This window comes from Nerophis ophidion, linkage group LG20 (genome assembly GCF_033978795.1).
Source record: "Nerophis ophidion isolate RoL-2023_Sa linkage group LG20, RoL_Noph_v1.0, whole genome shotgun sequence".
Taxonomy (NCBI): Eukaryota; Metazoa; Chordata; class Actinopteri; order Syngnathiformes; family Syngnathidae; genus Nerophis; species Nerophis ophidion.
In genome coordinates, this window is record NC_084630.1 from 27,487,743 (window position 1) to 27,506,693 (window position 18,951).

The 18,951-nt window shown below is 34.6% G+C and overlaps 1 protein-coding gene across 1 annotated transcript in view; it reads left to right on the forward strand.

Annotated features, from left to right (window-relative positions):
• Positions 1-527: 527 nt before the first annotated feature.
• Positions 528-18,951, forward strand: part of LOC133538938 (lysine-specific demethylase 2A-like) — a 66,359-nt gene continuing 47,935 nt past the window's right edge. Inside the window, exons 1-4 of the mRNA XM_061880880.1 lie at positions 528-680; positions 10,326-10,464; positions 12,862-12,940; positions 13,019-13,065. Coding sequence (XP_061736864.1) covers positions 675-680; positions 10,326-10,464; positions 12,862-12,940; positions 13,019-13,065 — 271 coding nt within the window. The 5' untranslated portion in view covers positions 528-674. The remainder of the gene's footprint in view (positions 681-10,325; positions 10,465-12,861; positions 12,941-13,018; positions 13,066-18,951) is intronic.

The window sequence follows — 18,951 nt, forward strand, 5'->3', positions numbered from 1 at the left end:
GGTATTAGTGGGTTTCAGTAGGCCTTCAAATGTATGTTTTATTATTCATATATTTATACTATAGGGACGGTGTGGCACAGTGGGAGAGTGGCCGAGCGCAACCCGAGGGTCACTGGTTCAAATCCCACCTAGAACCAACCTCGTCACGTCCGTTGTGTCCTGAGCAAGACAATTCACCCTTGCTCCTGATGGGTGCTGGTTGGCGCCTTGCATGGCAGTTCCCTCCATCAGTGTGTGAATGTGTGTGTGAATGTGTAAATGTGGAAGTAGTGTCAAAGCGCTTTGAGTACCTTGAAGGTAGAAAAGCGCTATACAAGTACAACCCATTTATCATTTATTTATATTTATATATATATATATATATATATATATAAAATATTATTAGTATCATGTGTATGTATTATTATTCATACATTTATATAAAAAATATTGTTACTATATATATATATAACAATTATTAGTATTATTATCGTTATTATCATTATTATCGTTGTTCTGTTTGTTTTGGGGGCGGTGACTACACTCCGCGCCATGGAGTGGCGCACATGCGCAAAAAAGGTGGCTTGCCAACCGCCGTTAACAGTCAAAGAAGACGATGAAGACGGAAAGAGAGGAAGAATACAACAAACGAGATGGCAGAAAGCTAAGACAGCGACATCTCTTTTGGTCTAAAAATGGGGGTAAATATATCAACTATATCTTTAATCGCTCGAAGTTGTGTTTGGTAGACAATTATCTAAACGGTGACATCTATTGCATGGTGTATTGCGTGATTAACCACTTTCTTGATGTTATGTCTGAACTAACTCATTTTCATCAAACTACTCATTCTTTGAAACCCTTTGTTTTTTTTTAATCAAGACAAACACTTTTTCTTTATATAAATCAACACTTACGCTTTCTAACCATGTACACAAATAGTCTTATTTTGTTTATTATTTATTTGAACTAGCAGCACGGTGGGGAAGAGGGGTTACTGCGTCTGCCTCACAACACGAAGGTCCTGAATAGTCTGGGTTCAATCCCAGGCTCGGGATCTTTCTGTGTGGAGTTTGCATGTTCTCCCCGTGACTGCGTGGGTTCCCTCCAGCTTCCTCCCACTTCCAAATACATGCACTTGATTGGCAACACTAAATGGTCCCTAGTGTGTGATTGTGAGTGTGAATATTGTCTGTCTATCTGTGTTGGCCCTGCGATGAGGTGGCGATTTGTCCAGGGTGTACGCCGCCTTCCGCCCGATTGTAGCTGAGATAGGCACCAGCGCCCCCCGCGACCCCAAAAGCGGTAGAAAATGGATGGATGCATGGATTTATTTAAACTTGTCATACATGTATTGGATGGTATCAAATATTGGGTGATCGCCGTTCGCCACACTGACTGAAATACATCCTACTTTAATTTATTCATCAAATCAAATATTCGTTCGTCAACAGTGTGTCGTCTATTCAGTGAGAAATAAATTCAGTTCAGTTTCCGTTTATTTGGAACATGCATACGACACAATGTAATGCAGGGGTCACCAACCTTTTTGAAACCAAGAGCTACTTCTTGGGTACTGATTAATGCGAAGGGCTACCAGTTTGATACACACTTAAATAAATTGCCAGAAATAGCCAATTTGCTCAATTTACCTTTAAAAGATAAATCTATACATATATTAAAAAATGGGTATTTCTGTCCATCATTCCGCCGTACATTTTTTTTCTTTTTACGGAAGGTTTTTTGTAGAGAATAAATGATGAAAAAAACCCTTAATTAAACGGTTTAAAAGAGGAGAAAACACGAAAAAAAAAAGACAATTTAATTTTGAAACATAGTTTATCTTCAAAATTCAACCGAAACAAAGATGAGAAAAACTAGCTAATTCGAATATTTTTTTAAAAATACAAAAAATAATTTATTATCATTAGTAATTTTTCCTGATTAAGATTAATTTCAGATTTTTGATGACATTTTTTAAATAGGTTAAAATCCAATCTGCACTTTGTTAGAATATATAACAAATTGGACCAAGCTATATTTCTAACAAAGGCAAATCATTATTTCTTCTAGATTTTCCAGAACAAAAATTTTAAAAGGAATTCAAAAGACTTTGAAATGACATTTAAATTTGATTCTAAAGATTTTCTAGATTTGCCAGAATTATTTTTTGGGATTTTAATCATTAAAAGTTTGAAAAAATATTTCTCAAATAGTCTTCATCGAAAAAACAGAAGCTAAAATGAAGAATAAAATTAAAATGTATTTATTATTCTTTACAACAAAAAAATACATTTATTTGAACATTGATTTAAATTGTCAGGAAAGAAGAGGAAGGAATTTAAAAGGTAAAAAGGTGTATGTGTTTAAAAATCCTAAAATCAGTTTTAAAGTTGTATTTTTTCTCTAAAATTGTCTTTCTGAAAGTTATAAGAAGCAACGTAAAAAAATTAATGAATTTATTTAAACAAGTGAAGACCAAGTCTTTAACATATTTTCTTGGATTTTCAAATTCTATTTAAGTTTTGTCTCTCTTGGAATTTGAAATGTCGAGCAAAGCGAGACCAGCTTGCTAGTAAATAAATACAATTCAAAAAATAGAGGCAGCTCACTGGTAAGTTATGCTATTTGAGCTATTTTTAGAACAGGCCAGCGGGTTACTCATCTGGTCCTTACGGGCTACCTGGTGCCCGCGGGCACCGTGTTGGTGACCCCTGGTCAATAGTGTGTGAATGTGAGTGTGATTGTTGTCCGTCTATCTGTGTTGGCCCTGCGATGAGGTGGCAACTTGTCCAGAGTGTACCCCGCATTCCGCCCGATTGTAGCTGAGATAGGCACCAGCGCCCCCCGCTAACCCAAAGGGAATAAGCGGTAGAAAATGGATGGATGGATGGATTTATTTAAACTCGTCATACACGTATTGGATGGTATCAAATATTGAGTGATCGCCTACTTTAATTTATTCATCAAATCAAATTTTCGTTCGTCAACAGTGTGTTGTTTATTCAGTGAGAAGTCAGTTCAGTTTCCGTTTATTTGGAACATGCATATGATACAATTTAATGATGCATTGGTACACTAGCCGTGCCAGCAACTTGAGTGTTCCAGGTTCGATTCCCGCTCCCGCCATCCTAGTCAGTGCCGTTGTGTCCTCGGGTAAGACACTTTACCCACCTGCTCCCAGTGCCACCCACACTGGTTTAAATGTAACTTAGATATTAGGTTTCACTATGTAAAGTCACTAGAGAAAAGCGCTATATAAATATAATTCACTTCACTTCACTTCATCATATATTTCCAGTTGTTTCATTACAGCACGCCCGAAAAGAAGTCGGAAGAAGCAGAGCATATTTAATCCTACCCCTTTTCATACTACAGCAATTATATCCCATTTTCTTGTTCTCTGTGACATACAGTGAATAAATAAATAATATACCCTAGTAAATAAACTAATATTAAATACATAAATAATCATTATCTAAAAAGACTAATCATACTCGTTCTTCTTTATACTTTGTGAACACTTGTAGTTTGAACCGACTCTTAAAAGGAATCATGTTAAGTGCTTTGTTTGATGTCTTTGGTTAATCCATTCCGTAATTTAATTCCACACACTGATATGCTAAAGGTTTTAAGTTTTGTACGTGCATACGAATTTTTTCAATTAGATTTTCCTCTAAGGCAGGGGTCACCAACGCGGTGCCCGCGGGCACCAGGTAGCCCGTAAGGACCAGATGAGTAGCCCGCTGGCCTGTTCTAAAAATAGCTCAAATAGCAGCACTTACCAGTGAGCTGCCTCTATTTTTTTCATTTTATTTATTCCCTAGCAAGCTGGTCTCGCTTTGCTCGACATTTTTAATTCTAAGAGAGACAAAACTCAAATAGAATTTGAAAATCCAAGAAAATATTTTAAAGACTTGGTCTTCACACTTGTTTAAATAAATTCATTTATTTTTTTACTTAGCTTCTTATAACTTTCAGAAAGACAATTTTTGAAAAAAAATACAACCTTAAAAATGATTGTAGGATTTTTAAACACATATACCTTTTTACCTTTTAAATTCCTTCCTCTTCTTTCCTGACAATTTAAATCAATGTTAAAGTAAATTCATCTTTTTTATTGTAAAGAATAATAAATAAATTGTAATTTAATTCTTAACTTTAGCTTCTGTTTTTTCAATGAAAAATATTTGTATTATGATTAAAATTTTAAAACATTATTCTAGCAAATCTAGAAAATCTTTAGAATCAAATTTAAGTCTTATTTCAAAGTCTTGAATTTCTTAAAAAAATGTTGTTCTGGAAAATCTAGAAAAAATAATGATTTCTCTTTGTTAGAAATATAGCTTGGTCCAATTTGTTATATATTCTAACAAATTGCAAATTGGATTTTAACCTAATTAAAACATGTCATCAAAATTCTAAAATTAATCTTAATCAGGAAAAATGACTAATGATGTTCCATAAATTATTTTAAACATTTTTTAAAAAAGATTCGAATTAGCTAGTTTTTCTCTTCTTTTTTTCGGGTGAATTTTGAATTTTAGAGAGTCGAAATTGAAGATAAACTATGTACTCTTTTAAACCGTTCAATTAAGTGTTTTTTTTCATCGTTTATTCTCTACAAAAAACCTTCCGTAAAAGGAAAAAAATGTACGATGGAATGACAGACAGAAATACCCATTTATATATATATATATATATATATATATATATATATATATATATATATATATATATATATATATATATACACAGATGTATTTATTAAAGGTAAATTGAGCAAATTGGCTATTTCTGGCAATTTATTTAAGTGTGTATCAAACTGGTAGCCCTTCGCATTAATCAGTACCCAAGAAGTAGCTCTTGGTTTCAAAAAGGTTGGTGACCCCTGCTCTAAGGTTATATTTCTCCTCTTTTGTTGAGAAGAATTGTTGTACATTCTTGGGTCGCAGATTATAGAGGGCTTTGTACATAATTTTAGTGTTTTTAAACCTTTTTTGAGCCAAGGCACATTTTTTTCACTGTAAAAATCCAGAGATACACCACCAACAGAAAACATAAAAAAATGAAACTCAGCAGCCGATATTGACGGTAAAAAAAATTGTTCTCGTAAGTGCTGTATATAAATTCAAACCATAAGTAAACATGCTTCTCTATAGCTCCTGTCTCAAAGTATGTGTACTGTCACGATCTGTCACATCAGTCCGTGACTTATTTGGAGTTTTTTGCTGTTGTCCTGTGTGTAGTGTTTTAGCTCCTATTTTGGTGGCATTTCCTATCGCAGTTTCATGTCTTCCTTTGAGCGCTATACCCTTTGTTTTTTAAATCGAGACTATTTAAGTTTTTACTATCCTTCTTTGTGTGGACATTGTTGATTGTCATGTCATATTTGAATGTACTTTGTGGACGCCGTCTCAGCTCCACATGCTGCAAGTCTTTGCCGTCGTCCAGCATTCTGTTTTTGTTTACTTGGCAGCCAGTTCAGTTTCAGTTTAGTTTTGCATATCCTTCCTCTAAGTTTCAATGCCCTTTCTTAGCGGCACTCGTCTTTTGTTTATTTTTGGTTGAAGTGTTAGACACCTTTTTACCTGCACACTGCCTCCCGCTGTAGTCTGCATGTTGTGATCAAGACAAACCATGTTCACGAAATCTACAAAGCAAAGAGCTACCTGCTGCCACCTACTGGTATGGAAGAGTATAACACGGTTACTCTGCCGAGCTCTGGACAGCACTGACACTCAAAACGGCACATTTTTTGCGGATTAAAATTACTGGTTTGCAAAAAAATATTTTTAATCCCATTAGGTGAAATTATGTAATCTCCCATGGCACACCAGACTGTATCTCACGGCACACTTGTGTGCTGCGGCACAGTAGTTGAAAAACACCGCACTATTTTAGCTGTTTGCAAATGTACCAAATCGTTGAATTTCAATATTTGGGATTTAATAAATAAAGGGTTTGTATGTTCTCTATATCCAACATTATGTATTATTATAACTGATCTCTTTTGTAACACGGTTAGTGAATGACACAAACTTTTGTAGTTATTTCCCCATATTTCTACACAATAACTCAGATATGGTAACACTAGCGAGTAGTAAAGAATAAGAAGTGATTTTTGGTCCAGATCATATTTTGCTTTATTCATTATTGACGTGTTTATTGCTACTTTATGTTGTATATTTTTTTATATGAAGTTTCCAGTTCATTTTATCATCTATTAATACACCCAAAAATGTTTTTTTTTTTTACTCTTTCAATATTTACTCCGTCTATTTGTAATTGTGTTTGACTTTCTCTTTTACTATTACCATATAGCAGTATTTTAGTTTTACTAATATTCAAAGATAGTCTGTTTTTGTCTTTTTAATTTATGCATTTCTTCTGTTATTATTTGTATTATCTTCTGTGTTCTCTCTTGAACAAAACACAGTTGTTTAATCTGCAAATAATACTAACTTTAAGTCCTTTGTAACTTTAGAAATATTCTTTGTAAAGTTAGTGTATGTTTGTCAAACCATCTTTTTAATTTGTACATTTCTTCTGTTTTTATTTGCATTATCTTCTGTGTGTTCTCTCCTGAACCAAACACAGTTGTTTTACATGCAAATAATACTAACTTTAAGTCCTTTGTAACTTTACAAATGTCATTTATATAAGGATTGAACAATTTTGGTCCAAGTATTGATCCCTGAGGTACGCCACAAAACATCTTTAGCTGTATCAGAGTGTGTTCGCCTTTTTTAACACATTGCTTCCTGTTGGTTAAGTAGCTTCTTAACCAGTTTAAGACCAACCCTCTGATTCCCTACATTTGTAATTTATTTATTAAGATATAATGATTGATTGTGTCAAATGCTTTTGTTATTGTAAGCGTGTTCAAAGTGAGGAATGCGGGACATTTGAGTCCCATCAAATGCGTTTTTATTGCCTTTCTTTTATGACGTCATTGGGATTTAAAATATGGGGTGCTTGCCCCATGTAGGTGTTCAGGAATAAATTGCAGTAAAGAAATCAACATTCTCTCCTCACAAGAAATATTACTGTCATAAGGTAAAACGCCAACAGTTGTCTGTAATTTTATCTGCAGTTGTCTATTATTTAACTTTAACTTAATGTACATAAGTACCTGAATACAAACATTTTAAAAACAATGTAGGAGATTAAATTCCATATGCATTATAGTATTATGTTATGTAATATGTAAATATTACAGATCACATATTGCTACTATGGTACATTTGTTGTCATTTTTAGTCTACTTTAAACCTTTAAAGGCCTTAGTGGCCACATGCGTTGACAGCACCTTTTAGCTCTTATTTCCAAAATTGTATACACTACTAAATTGGGGTCCTATGACATATCGACACTTATACTGCTATCTGGTGGTCTCAGAAGAGTATATGGAATGGAATTTTGAAAAAAAAAAGTGTAAAAATAAAAATTAGCATGTCACTACAGATGAAGTACATGTTTGTGTACTTATGGACTAAGTACATCATATAAAAATATGTTTTTTAGTTTTTATTCTATTTAGGCTCCAATGAGCCCAAATAGCAAAGAGAAATAAAAAAAAGCATGTGGACAAACAGCTTGGGCCTTAAAAGGTTATACTTTTTTGCCCTCTTTTTGTGCCCATGTGTGCATTATCCTTTCCATTCTTAGCCTTTCCATCTTTTGTTACTGAGCTACTGTTTGGAACAATTTCCCTGGATCAATGACGTTTGTCTAAGTCTATTAACACAGCTACATTGGTCGAAGCATGCAAAGTGGACACAACTATTAAAGTCAGCAGGTGGCAAACTGTTCCTAGCTTACCCTCTCCTCTGTAATTGCAGATTTAAACACAATGTTATGATTTTCAATTTGTTATGATTCGGTTACCAAAGTCATTGCCAAGAAAAGGTCAGGTTTTGTAACAAACTGGGTTGTGATCATTACAGGTTAGTATGTAATATTATTAATGCTACTGTTTGTAAATTCCAAGGGTCAATAAAGGCACTTAAGTCATGGCTTGGTGTGACAGTGACAAATGACAGTTGGTTCGGTAAAGAAGTCATGCTGTGTATGTGCAAGAGTGCACATTAAGTGACAGGGTTTCCCCTCGGCGAAATGAAAGATGGCACCCCTTAAAAATGAAGTTTTGTCTTTACATGAAAATGAAATTATGGTAGTTTATTTCAGTCATATAATGCACCATTTTGTGTAACTAATTTACCTGTAGAGATTATACATATGAACAATCATACAAAAAACAAAAAGAATGACCAAAAAAGGAATAGGCTGAAACCAAGGCTTATATTTGGCTATCCTATACATTTACTGAAAATTAGATTGCCTGGAACATTAACAATCAAAAAATCAATGGGATGAAAGTAATTGTAGCTATATTTTATAATTTTCCATTATTTCACCTTTCAAGGCTTTCTTAAAACTTAACAAAGAACTCCATGTCTTCAACTCTTAAACTAAAATATATTTGTATTTTAGACCCGTTCTTACTTTATATATTTAAAAAATTAATTTCCCCTGTATATTGTGGTTTTCTCCTCTTAATTTAAATAACCAAAGAATACAAGCTTAAAGGCTGTTGTTCTTTACCCGAAACACAATTTTCATTGTTTTTAAAAACACAATATCTGAAAATGTTAACACACTAGAACTCATAAATAATGGATTAGTTGGTTCATAGTAGCACGCTTTGTGTATTGTTCTAACTAGTATTTCTTGAAGTTAAAATATTGGGTTTGTTTTATAAACATTTCCCCAAAGTTCAACACAATATGTTAGATATGGAAAAGTAAAATTATGATATGACATATTCAGTAATTTCTTATTTAGCATGTCTTACTTTATAAATAATGTCAATGGATTTGGATATGTTTCCCTTTTATATTTTCAATCTGCGGTTTCCAACATAAATTATGATCAATTATTATTCCCAAGAACTTAGTTTCATGTACGGTAGTTTCAATTTCCACTTGATTTAATTTTAATTTTGTTTCACAATTTGTCCTAAACACCATCAATTTCGTTTTCTTATCATTTAATGATAACTTATTAATATCAAACCATTTTTTAGCTGAAGAAACTTGACCACTATTATCCTCAACACTTCCTTCAAGGCTTCTCCTGAACAATATACTTTTGTATCATCTGCAAACATAATACATTTAAAAATGTATTAGATACTGAACACATCATTTGATTAAAGTATGAATAACTAACCAAAAGTAATATATAATTTGAATGGATATACTTTACATAGAATATCATTTATCCACTATTGGACATAAGTAGTTTCAAAAACATCCTGAATATCATAAAAAATTTCCTCTATGCTTTATTTAAAAAAAACGTGCATCCAAATCGCCTGTCAGTATAAGTGCCACAGCTGGTTCCACACCTAATCTGCACTGGAACTGTGTTGGCACTCGGCAAAATTATAGTCAGCAGAAAATGTTCAAGATTTTGCAAGTTAATTCATACATTTATTGTTCAAGCCTATGAAAACTACCTTAATTTTTTACATTTTGCTAGCGACAGTAATGCTCACACGCCACCCACATTCCTAAACTTTGCACGCTAAGTTTGTTGGATGGTCTAAATAGTTCCGCAGGTATGAATGTGAGCCTGAAACATTGTTTTGTCTATGCATGTGCCCTGCGATTGGCCCTTCTAATTTTCATTAGCTTGTCAATGAGTTTCCTCATTAGACGTTAGCATTGAGCTAGCAGCATTAAAGCTAACCTTCATCCTGTATAATTGTATTGCTTTTTTCCGTGTGTTCCAAACTGTTATTAATCTAACACAATTCCTACATGTGTGTGCACAAGTACATCAATATGTGTATATTGATGTACTTGCCTTAGTGTGCTTAGTTTTACAGTGACTTCATTGTGCAGATTATCAATAAACTACCTCAAGTTGTTTTCCATCTCTAATTCAAAAGACTATCTACATATTTGTCAAACTAAATTCCAACATTCAAGGAGGGCAGAGTATATTGTAGCCTGTGTTACATTTTACAATGAGCTGCAACAATTGAAAAAAGGAGAAAATCGATATAAGAAAAATTATCACAGATCTTGATTAAACACATTTATTTTTAAATATAGGTAAAATATTTGATTAATATTTTTAAAGAAAATGCATCATATCCGATTATATTAATCATGATGTCATAAATATGATTATGTCCTATTGACTATGCCCTCACCACACACTAGCCCTGCCCCAAACGCCACATCTATACAGGCAATCTGGGGAAAACCTTTTGTAGAGAAGTGATCAAATGGCAGTGGGTTGTTTTTAACAAAGACTTCCTTTTGCTTTTCCAGCGGTCCAGTACTCGGAGGCGTTATCATGAGGATGGCATCTCAGATGAGGAGATTGATGGCAAGAGAATGTTTGATCTGGAAGAAAAGGTCAACAGCCAAAGATTCCCTTCTGATCGGATCATTCGCATGCAAGGAAAAGGTAGAAAAGTACATTTATTGACACGTGCATCTGCTAATTATTAAAAATTCAGTAATGGTCAATATGGTTTGGCTCATCTTTTTTTGCCACGCCCCCATTCTAGAGCCTTTTGGGATAATTCATTCTCTGGCCAAACTACACTATATTGCCAAAAGTTTTCGGCCAACTGCCTTGACTCACATATGAAATTAAGTGCCATCCCATTCCTAACCCATAGGGCTCAATATGATGTCGGTCTACCTTTTGCAGCTATTACAGCTTCAACTCTTCTGGGAAGGCTGTACACAAAGTTGTGGAGTGTGTTAGTAGGAATTTTCCACCATTCTTCCAAAAGTGCATTGGTGAGGTCACACACTGATGTTGGTCAAGAAGGCCTGGCTCTCAGTTTCCGTTCTAATTCATCCCAAAGGTGTTCTAACGTGGTCAGGTCAGGACTCTGTGCAGGCCAGTCAAGTTCATTCACACCAGACTTTGTCATCCAAGGGGCCCGCTCCAAACTGTTCCCACAATGTTGGGAGTATAGAATTGTCTAAAATGTTTTGATATCCTGGAGCATTCAAAGTTCCTTTCACTGGAAGTAAGGGGCCAAGCCCAACTCCTGAAAAACCACCACACACCATAATTCCTCCTCCACCAAATTTCACACTCGGCACAATGTACCGTTCTCCTGGCAACCTCCAAACCCAGACTCGTCCATCAGATTGCCAGATGGAAAAGCGTGATTAAACACTCCAGTGAACGCGTCTCCACTGTTCTAGAGTCCAGTGTCGCCGTGCTTTACACCACTGCATTGGACTTGGTATGACTTATATGCAGCTGCTCGGCCAAGGAAACCCATTCTGTTAAGCTCTCTGTGTACTGTACGTGGGCTAATTGGAAGGTCACATGAAGTTTGGAGCTCTGTAGCAGCTGACTGCAGAAAGTCGGCGACCTCTTTGCACTATGCGCTTCACCACCCGCTGAATTTGTTGAACAGGTGGCATTCTATGACAGTTCCACGCTGGAAATCACTGAGCTCCTGAAAGCGGACAATTCTTTCACAAATGTTTGTAGAAACAGTCTCCATGCCTAATTGCTTGATTTTATACACATTTGGCTGGGCCAAATGATTACGACACCTGATTCCGATCATTTGGATGGGTGGCCAAACACTTTTGGCAATATAGTGTATATCCATCTTTAGAATGATGGAGGGTAAGCCTGAGCGATAAATCGATTTTATCAATAAATTTGAGTTTTTTGTTACAAATGATTTAAAAAATCAGTTCTCCCTCTTGCCGGCCGCGGCATATTTTTTGCCCCAAGGAACTTCCGTAGCTTGTGCTCTCCCTCTTACCATTATTAAATTTATTCTTCCTGAGGGAACTCTCATGATGGAGATTTACACACACATTGCACAAATGGCTAATGTTAACAGAAAAACCAGAGCGAGACCTTTGTTCCAAAGAAAAGAATAGTGTTGTCAACGGTTTGGTTTTGTGGAACAAATGACAGTCACAACATCTTAAAAATGTTTTTTTTTTTTTTTTTTTTTTTTTTTTACATGACAGTCAATGAAAGTAATATAATGTACGAGTGGATGTACTGTATATAGTTTAATATATTTGGGAAGGTTTTACTTTTTTAATGGCTGTTAAGTAGAGGACACGCGGACATCAGCACGGATCTACGGGAGCTTTATTTTTCAACTCACATGTAAGCAAATGCGCTACAGCATCAATTCCAGCTTGAACCCTAAATATTTTATTTTAAAAGTAAACAAGATGATTTATTTTGTTTGTCAATGACGTCCTGTCCAACACAAGCAAATTTTAGCTAATATTAAACCACAATGTTGCGGCGACCTGCAAAAATAGAAGCTCTGCCTATATTTACTGCACGTCTGCGGTATGACACCAGCATGGCGGTACAATGCGCATGTGGTCCGCCGACGGTGGAAACTGACATGTCTACTAGAATGTAAACGAAAAGAATCCGCCGCTGTTACGCATCCAGTTGACACATTTTTTGGTCATATAAAAGCAACTCTTTTACATTATCTCCATTATATGTATTCATTTTTTTATTAATTTTTATTAAAGTAGTGAAAAAATTAGATACAATTGTAAATTTAATTTTCTGTGAAAAAAGTCTGAGATTTAATTTTTAAGGCATATCGCCCAGGCCTACTGGAGGAGTAAAATGTTCCTGTATATTTTGTTAATTTGCTTGTGAAAGTGACACAACAAACAAAAAGGTAAGTAGCTGCTTATATTTTTTACGAGCCCTTGCACCCAAATAAGAATAAGTCTATACAGTAGGTGGACATTTTGTATGCAGTATCACCGGTTATTTCTATGAGGGTCGGAGTTCCACCTTAACAAGTCCCATTTTAATGTTTGAATTTCTGTCTTTCAGATTTTACTTATGAGTTCATCCAAAGAGGTGGCATGAAAGACCCACTCCTCTTTGAGGAAACTGATGGCCTGGGGATAAAGTACATATTTTTCCTTCACTTTTCTTCCCCTCATAATGATCAAAAAAGATGAACACTTTTGTTTTTTAAATTTTATAGGATGCCTGATCCAGATTTCAGTGTCACTGATGTCAAGATGTTTGTTGGTAAGACTTGTCTTTTTGTATTACTTCACTAATCCACAATGTGCAGCTATATTTATTCTGACATCACATATATGCCCAGTTAGGTACCAGACAGAGCTAGAGGTTTAAGGATTTTACCTTTATATGCTACTACAATGAATTTGAAATCAAACAAGATGGAATTAAAGTGCAGATTTAATCTTTTATAGAGGTCATATTATGATTGCTTATACATTTAAAACACTTCCTTGTGGTCTACATCATTCTCTATCTGTAATATGTGTATGCAGGATTCATCTACTGCAGGGTTGTCAAACTCATTTTAGATGGGGGGCCACATGGAAAAAAATCTACTCCCAAGTGGGGACTGCAAGATAACTAAAAATAAGGACAACTTCCGATTGTTTTCTTAGACTTAAAAATAGAACAAGCAGATTCTGAAATTGTGCAAGTCATTATGTTGTTGTTGTTTTTTACAATTGCCTGTTGCGGTTAGTAGTATATATACTTTATTTGTCGTTATTTATATTTTCCGAAAAAATTATGTAATAAGGTTCACCAGTCAACTCATGGGTGTTAATTTTCAATCTATCAAGATAAAAAAATTATATCAAAATCTAATTACAGGATGTTATTCATGTAGTTTGATCATTTTCCTCGACTGATGTACTGACATCATGTGGTTTATTTTGTACATATGTAGCATGTACAAAGATACAAATAATTGCTATTACGACATTTAGTGGACACATTTAGAACAGCTGTTTCTTCCATTCAAAATTTCAGGTTAATTTTATATTTGACAAACTCATCCCGGGGGCAGGATAAAACCTGTTAGCGGGCCTGTCCCTGTTCCGTGTTTTGTTTTCCGATGTTCTAACAGTGTTACTATTCAAACTGCGTGTAATGTTACAGTGGCCAAAAATTATTAAATATATTTGTCAAATAAAACTTCTGCCTTTTTTGTTTGAATACGTAGGCCTACTACGCTACTGTACTTTATTTTTGGTCAAAACGGTAGTAGTTAGAAAACCAAGTTTTTTCTGAGGTGGTACTTGGTAAAAATAAAAAAAGGTTGACAACCACTGGTCTATATAACATGTAATGGTTGGGTTTTTGTCCAAAATTATGCGTGGATTATGTTTTTCAGACCATTTTCAAGACGCTTTCTGACCGTCTCTTAAAGTTTGTGCCGTTTTGTGGGCGGTCTTATTTATGTGGCTCCACTTCAACAGCATTGTATCATTACAGGCAGAACTATTTAATGCTCATCCACTAGAGAGCAGAAGGTACATAATTAACCTATGTAATGTATCCAACTGCTTTCTAAACAACACAGTAATGGTGCCATCTTGGTGGTGTGCCATGCAATTGTTCTTATGTAAAATATGCACATTGGCTCAGTAAATGTTGTGAAATATTGACTTAATCAGTTAAGGTGCATCTGGTCGACACATTGGCTTAAAAGCAACCGCGTTTTTTTATTTATTTTATCTATCATTGACAATCTTTGTGAGGCAAGCACACATGTTTTTCTTCCTTTTAATGCATTTTAACTTATAAATAGATGTTAGCAAAAGTCAAGCTAACAATGGGGGTAATGGGATAAGATCTATTCCGCCAATAAAGCGCTCTAAAACATCCATCCATGTTTTCTACACAGTACATGTTATAAATGTACATGTAATGTAGTAACAGACACATTCTTAATAACATGTAATATTTGCCTATTTTTGTTTGTATATGGTATCGCATTAATTTCACAGATGGTTCACAACATTTTTTTCTTTCACCCAACAACTACTGCTAATCATGGACGAGACTTCACAAGAAACAACGACAACTACTTTGGGACAAATGATAATCCAGAACCTTATGCTTTTGAACCAGAATATACAGAAGATGAGCTGCAAGTTTTAGAAGCTGAGTGATAAGCAGATCCAGCAAGTAGCTATTCTTGCCAAACTTCCTGATATTCCCGGGAGACTCCCGAATTTTAGTGACCCTACCGAAAATCTCCCGTGGCAACCATTCTCCTAAATTTCTCCCGATTTCCACCCGGACAACAATATTGAGTGTGTGCCTTAAAGGCACTGCCTTTAGCGTCCTCTCTCACCTGAAAAGGAGACTATTATATATGTCTCTGTTATCCATAGCTTTATCTGTAACCCATAAAGTAGGCAGGCACGGAGCTATTTCTCAGCATGTGTTTATTCCAGCCGGCACATTAATACACTGACGCACAACATCCGGATTCCCATCATGCATTGCTTCAAAAATACGGCAAATAGTAATGTCCAAAAACATAACCGAGACGCAGCAAAAGAACAAAGAAGAGACATGGCGAAGCAAAAGAACGAAGAAGAAATATGGCGAAGATGAGTAAGAAGTACGGTTGCAAGTTCCAAAATGATTGGAAAAAATAATTTCAATTCATCCAGGACAGCTCGAAGGTGAAGGGGTATGCTGCCTGGCCGAAAAAATATACTCATTCATGAACGAATTATCTATATCTATATATGTATATATGTGTATATATATATATATATATATATATATATATGTCAATCAATCAATCAATGTTTACTTATATAGCCCTAAATCACTAGTGTCTCAAAGGGCTGCACAAACCACTACGACATCCTCGGTAGGCCCACATAAGGGCAAGGAAAACTCACACCCAGTTGGACATCGGTGACAATAATGACCCAGTGGGATGTCGGTGACAATGATGACTATGAGAACCTTGGAGAGGAGGAAAGCAATGGATGTCGAGCGGGTCTAACATGATACTGTGAAAGTTAAATCCATAATGGATATATATATATATATATATATATATATATATATATATATATATATATATATATATATATATATATATATATATATATATATATGTATGTATATATATATATATATATATATATATATATATATATATATATATGTATATATGTATATATATATATATATGTATGTATATATATATATATATATATGTATATATGTATATATATATATATATGTATGTATATATATATATATATATATGTATATATGTATATATATATATATATATGTATATATGTATATATATATATATATATATGTATATATGTATGTATATGTATATGTATATATGTATATGTATATGTATATATATATGTATATATATATATATGTATATATATGTATATATATATATATACATATACATATATATACATATATATATATGTATATATGTATATATATGTATATGTATATATATATGTATATATGTATATATATGTATATGTATATGTATATATATATGTATATATATATATATGTATATATATGTATATATATATATGTATATATATGTATATATATATATGTATATATATGTATATATGTATATATATATATATATATGTATATATGTATATATATGTATATATATATATATATATATGTATATATATGTATATATATATATATATATATATGTATATGTATATATATGTATATATATATATATATATGTATATATATGTATATATATATATATATATATATGTATATATATATATATATATATATATATATATATATATATATATATATATGTATAGGGCTTCACGGTGGAAGAGGGGTTAGTGCGTCTGCCTCACAATATGAAGGTCTTGCAGTCCTGGGTTCAATCTCAGGCTCGGGATCTTTATGTGTGGAGTTTGCATGTTCTCCCCGTGAATGCATTGGTTCCTCCCACTTCCAAAGACATGCACCTGGGGATAGGTTGATTGGCAACACTAAATTGGCCCTAGTGTCTGAATGTAAGTGTGAATGTTGTCTGTCTATCTGTGTTGGCCCTGTGATGAGGTGGCGACTTGTCCAGGGTGTAGGTCGTATTTTTGGTTCGTTTAATAGTTAAAACAAATTTACATTATTGCAATTAGTTGATAAAAGATTGTCCTTTATAATTATAAAAGCTTTTAAAAAAAAATCTACTCTGCTAGCATGTCAGCAGACTGGGGTAGATCCTGCTGAAATCCTATGTATTGAATGAATACAGAATCGTTTTGAATCAGAAAAATATTGTTTTTGAATCGAGAATCGCGTTGAATCGAAAAAATCGATATATAACCGAATCGCGACCCCAAGAATCGATATTGAATCGAATCGTGGGACACCCAAAGATTCGATATATATATATATATATATATATCCATCCATCATCCATCCATCATCTTCCGCTTATCCGAGGTCGGGTCGCGGGGGCAACAGCCTAAGCAGGGAAACCCAGACTTCCCTCTCCTATTAGGGCTGTGCAACGATTAAAAATTTTAATGGAAGTTAATCGCACTATTTCTCAGATTAATCGCGATTAACTGCATTGTATGCGCAAAGCCCAATAATGAATTCAAAAGTAGTGTGTAGTGCACCTTTATTGGAATATTCTCTCACATGAACAAAAGCACCAAAACATTAGTTGTGCAAACACAATTTAAATCTGTCCTTGTTAAACAGTAGCAGTTAAATAGCATATTTTATGAAAATCAACTCCATCCATCCATCGATCCATTTTCTACCGCTTATTCCCTTTCGGGGTCGCGGGGGGCGCTGGCGCCTATCTCAGCTACAAATCGGGCGGAAGGCAGGGTACACCCTGGACAAGTCGCCACCTCATCGCAGGGCCAACACAGATAGACAGACAACATTCACACTCACATTCACACACTAGGGCCAATTTACTCAAAAAATGTAAATACAAACATTTAAGCTTATTGCCACTGCCAGGGTATTTACGTTATTGTGTTTGTTATGGAAAATAAATATAATCTACATACAAATCTTTGAACCACAATCATAACATCTGAACAGGCAATTTCTGAGGTAACAGCAGAAACATTTTTTTTATCAGGGATCTTATGTTTAAAAAAACTATATTATAGGTAGTGGGCTGTTTTAGGGAATTTTTGATCAAATTATCTGGAGTAGCAATATTAATAATGTTGTGTTTATTTTGCGTAGTGCACTTAAAATAATTATGACCATATCTAGGAATTGATATGATGGGAATTTTCCGATTGTTTGCTTGGTGCTTTGATAAACTGAACGCATCATATACATGGTACTATATTGTGATGTTATGAGCCAGGGAAATAAAGAACTACCCTACCCAGCATGCAACAGGAGTGACGAGCATGCGCGGTAGCCCGGTAAAGGTTGTGTGTCGCCATGACGGCATCTTGTATGTTGTGATATGCACGCTCTGAAAGTAAACGTTGAGAACTCAGCCAATACGCCTCGTCTGCATTATTCATAAATAGACAGACAACACATATACTCCGCTGCTTCACAGGCCGCTGGATGTAGCCGGCAAAGTATTCCCATGCTAGCTAGCCGGTCTAGCAAGCACGCGTCATTCAGTCCAAAACGTCCCGATCTCTCCACATCCGGAATTGTCTGGCGGTCATAAGTGATCCCGGAGTGACAACGCTGTAAGCCAGCCATGAAATTTGCAGAATTGTCCGGTATTTTTGCCAAATGTTCCATCTTTACCAAGAGCTCCTCGATGCCGAAGCCCGTCCGGGCGACGCCATCTTGTTAAGTAAAGGCGTTAACAAAATAAAAGCATGTAAACAACATACGCAAATGCGCGTTAAAATAATTGTCGGCGTTAATAGATTGCTGAATTAACTCGTAATTAACGCATTAATTTGCCCACCCCTAATATATATATATATATACATATATATATATATATATATATATAAGAAACACTTGAAAATATATACACCCCCCGCTACTGCCCCCACACACACACTTCAACACCCTCCCCCCATCATCTCCAGAATTCGTCTCAAGGTTGGCAAGTATGCAAGTAGCACTTTTGCTAAGTGCTAAACAATAAATATA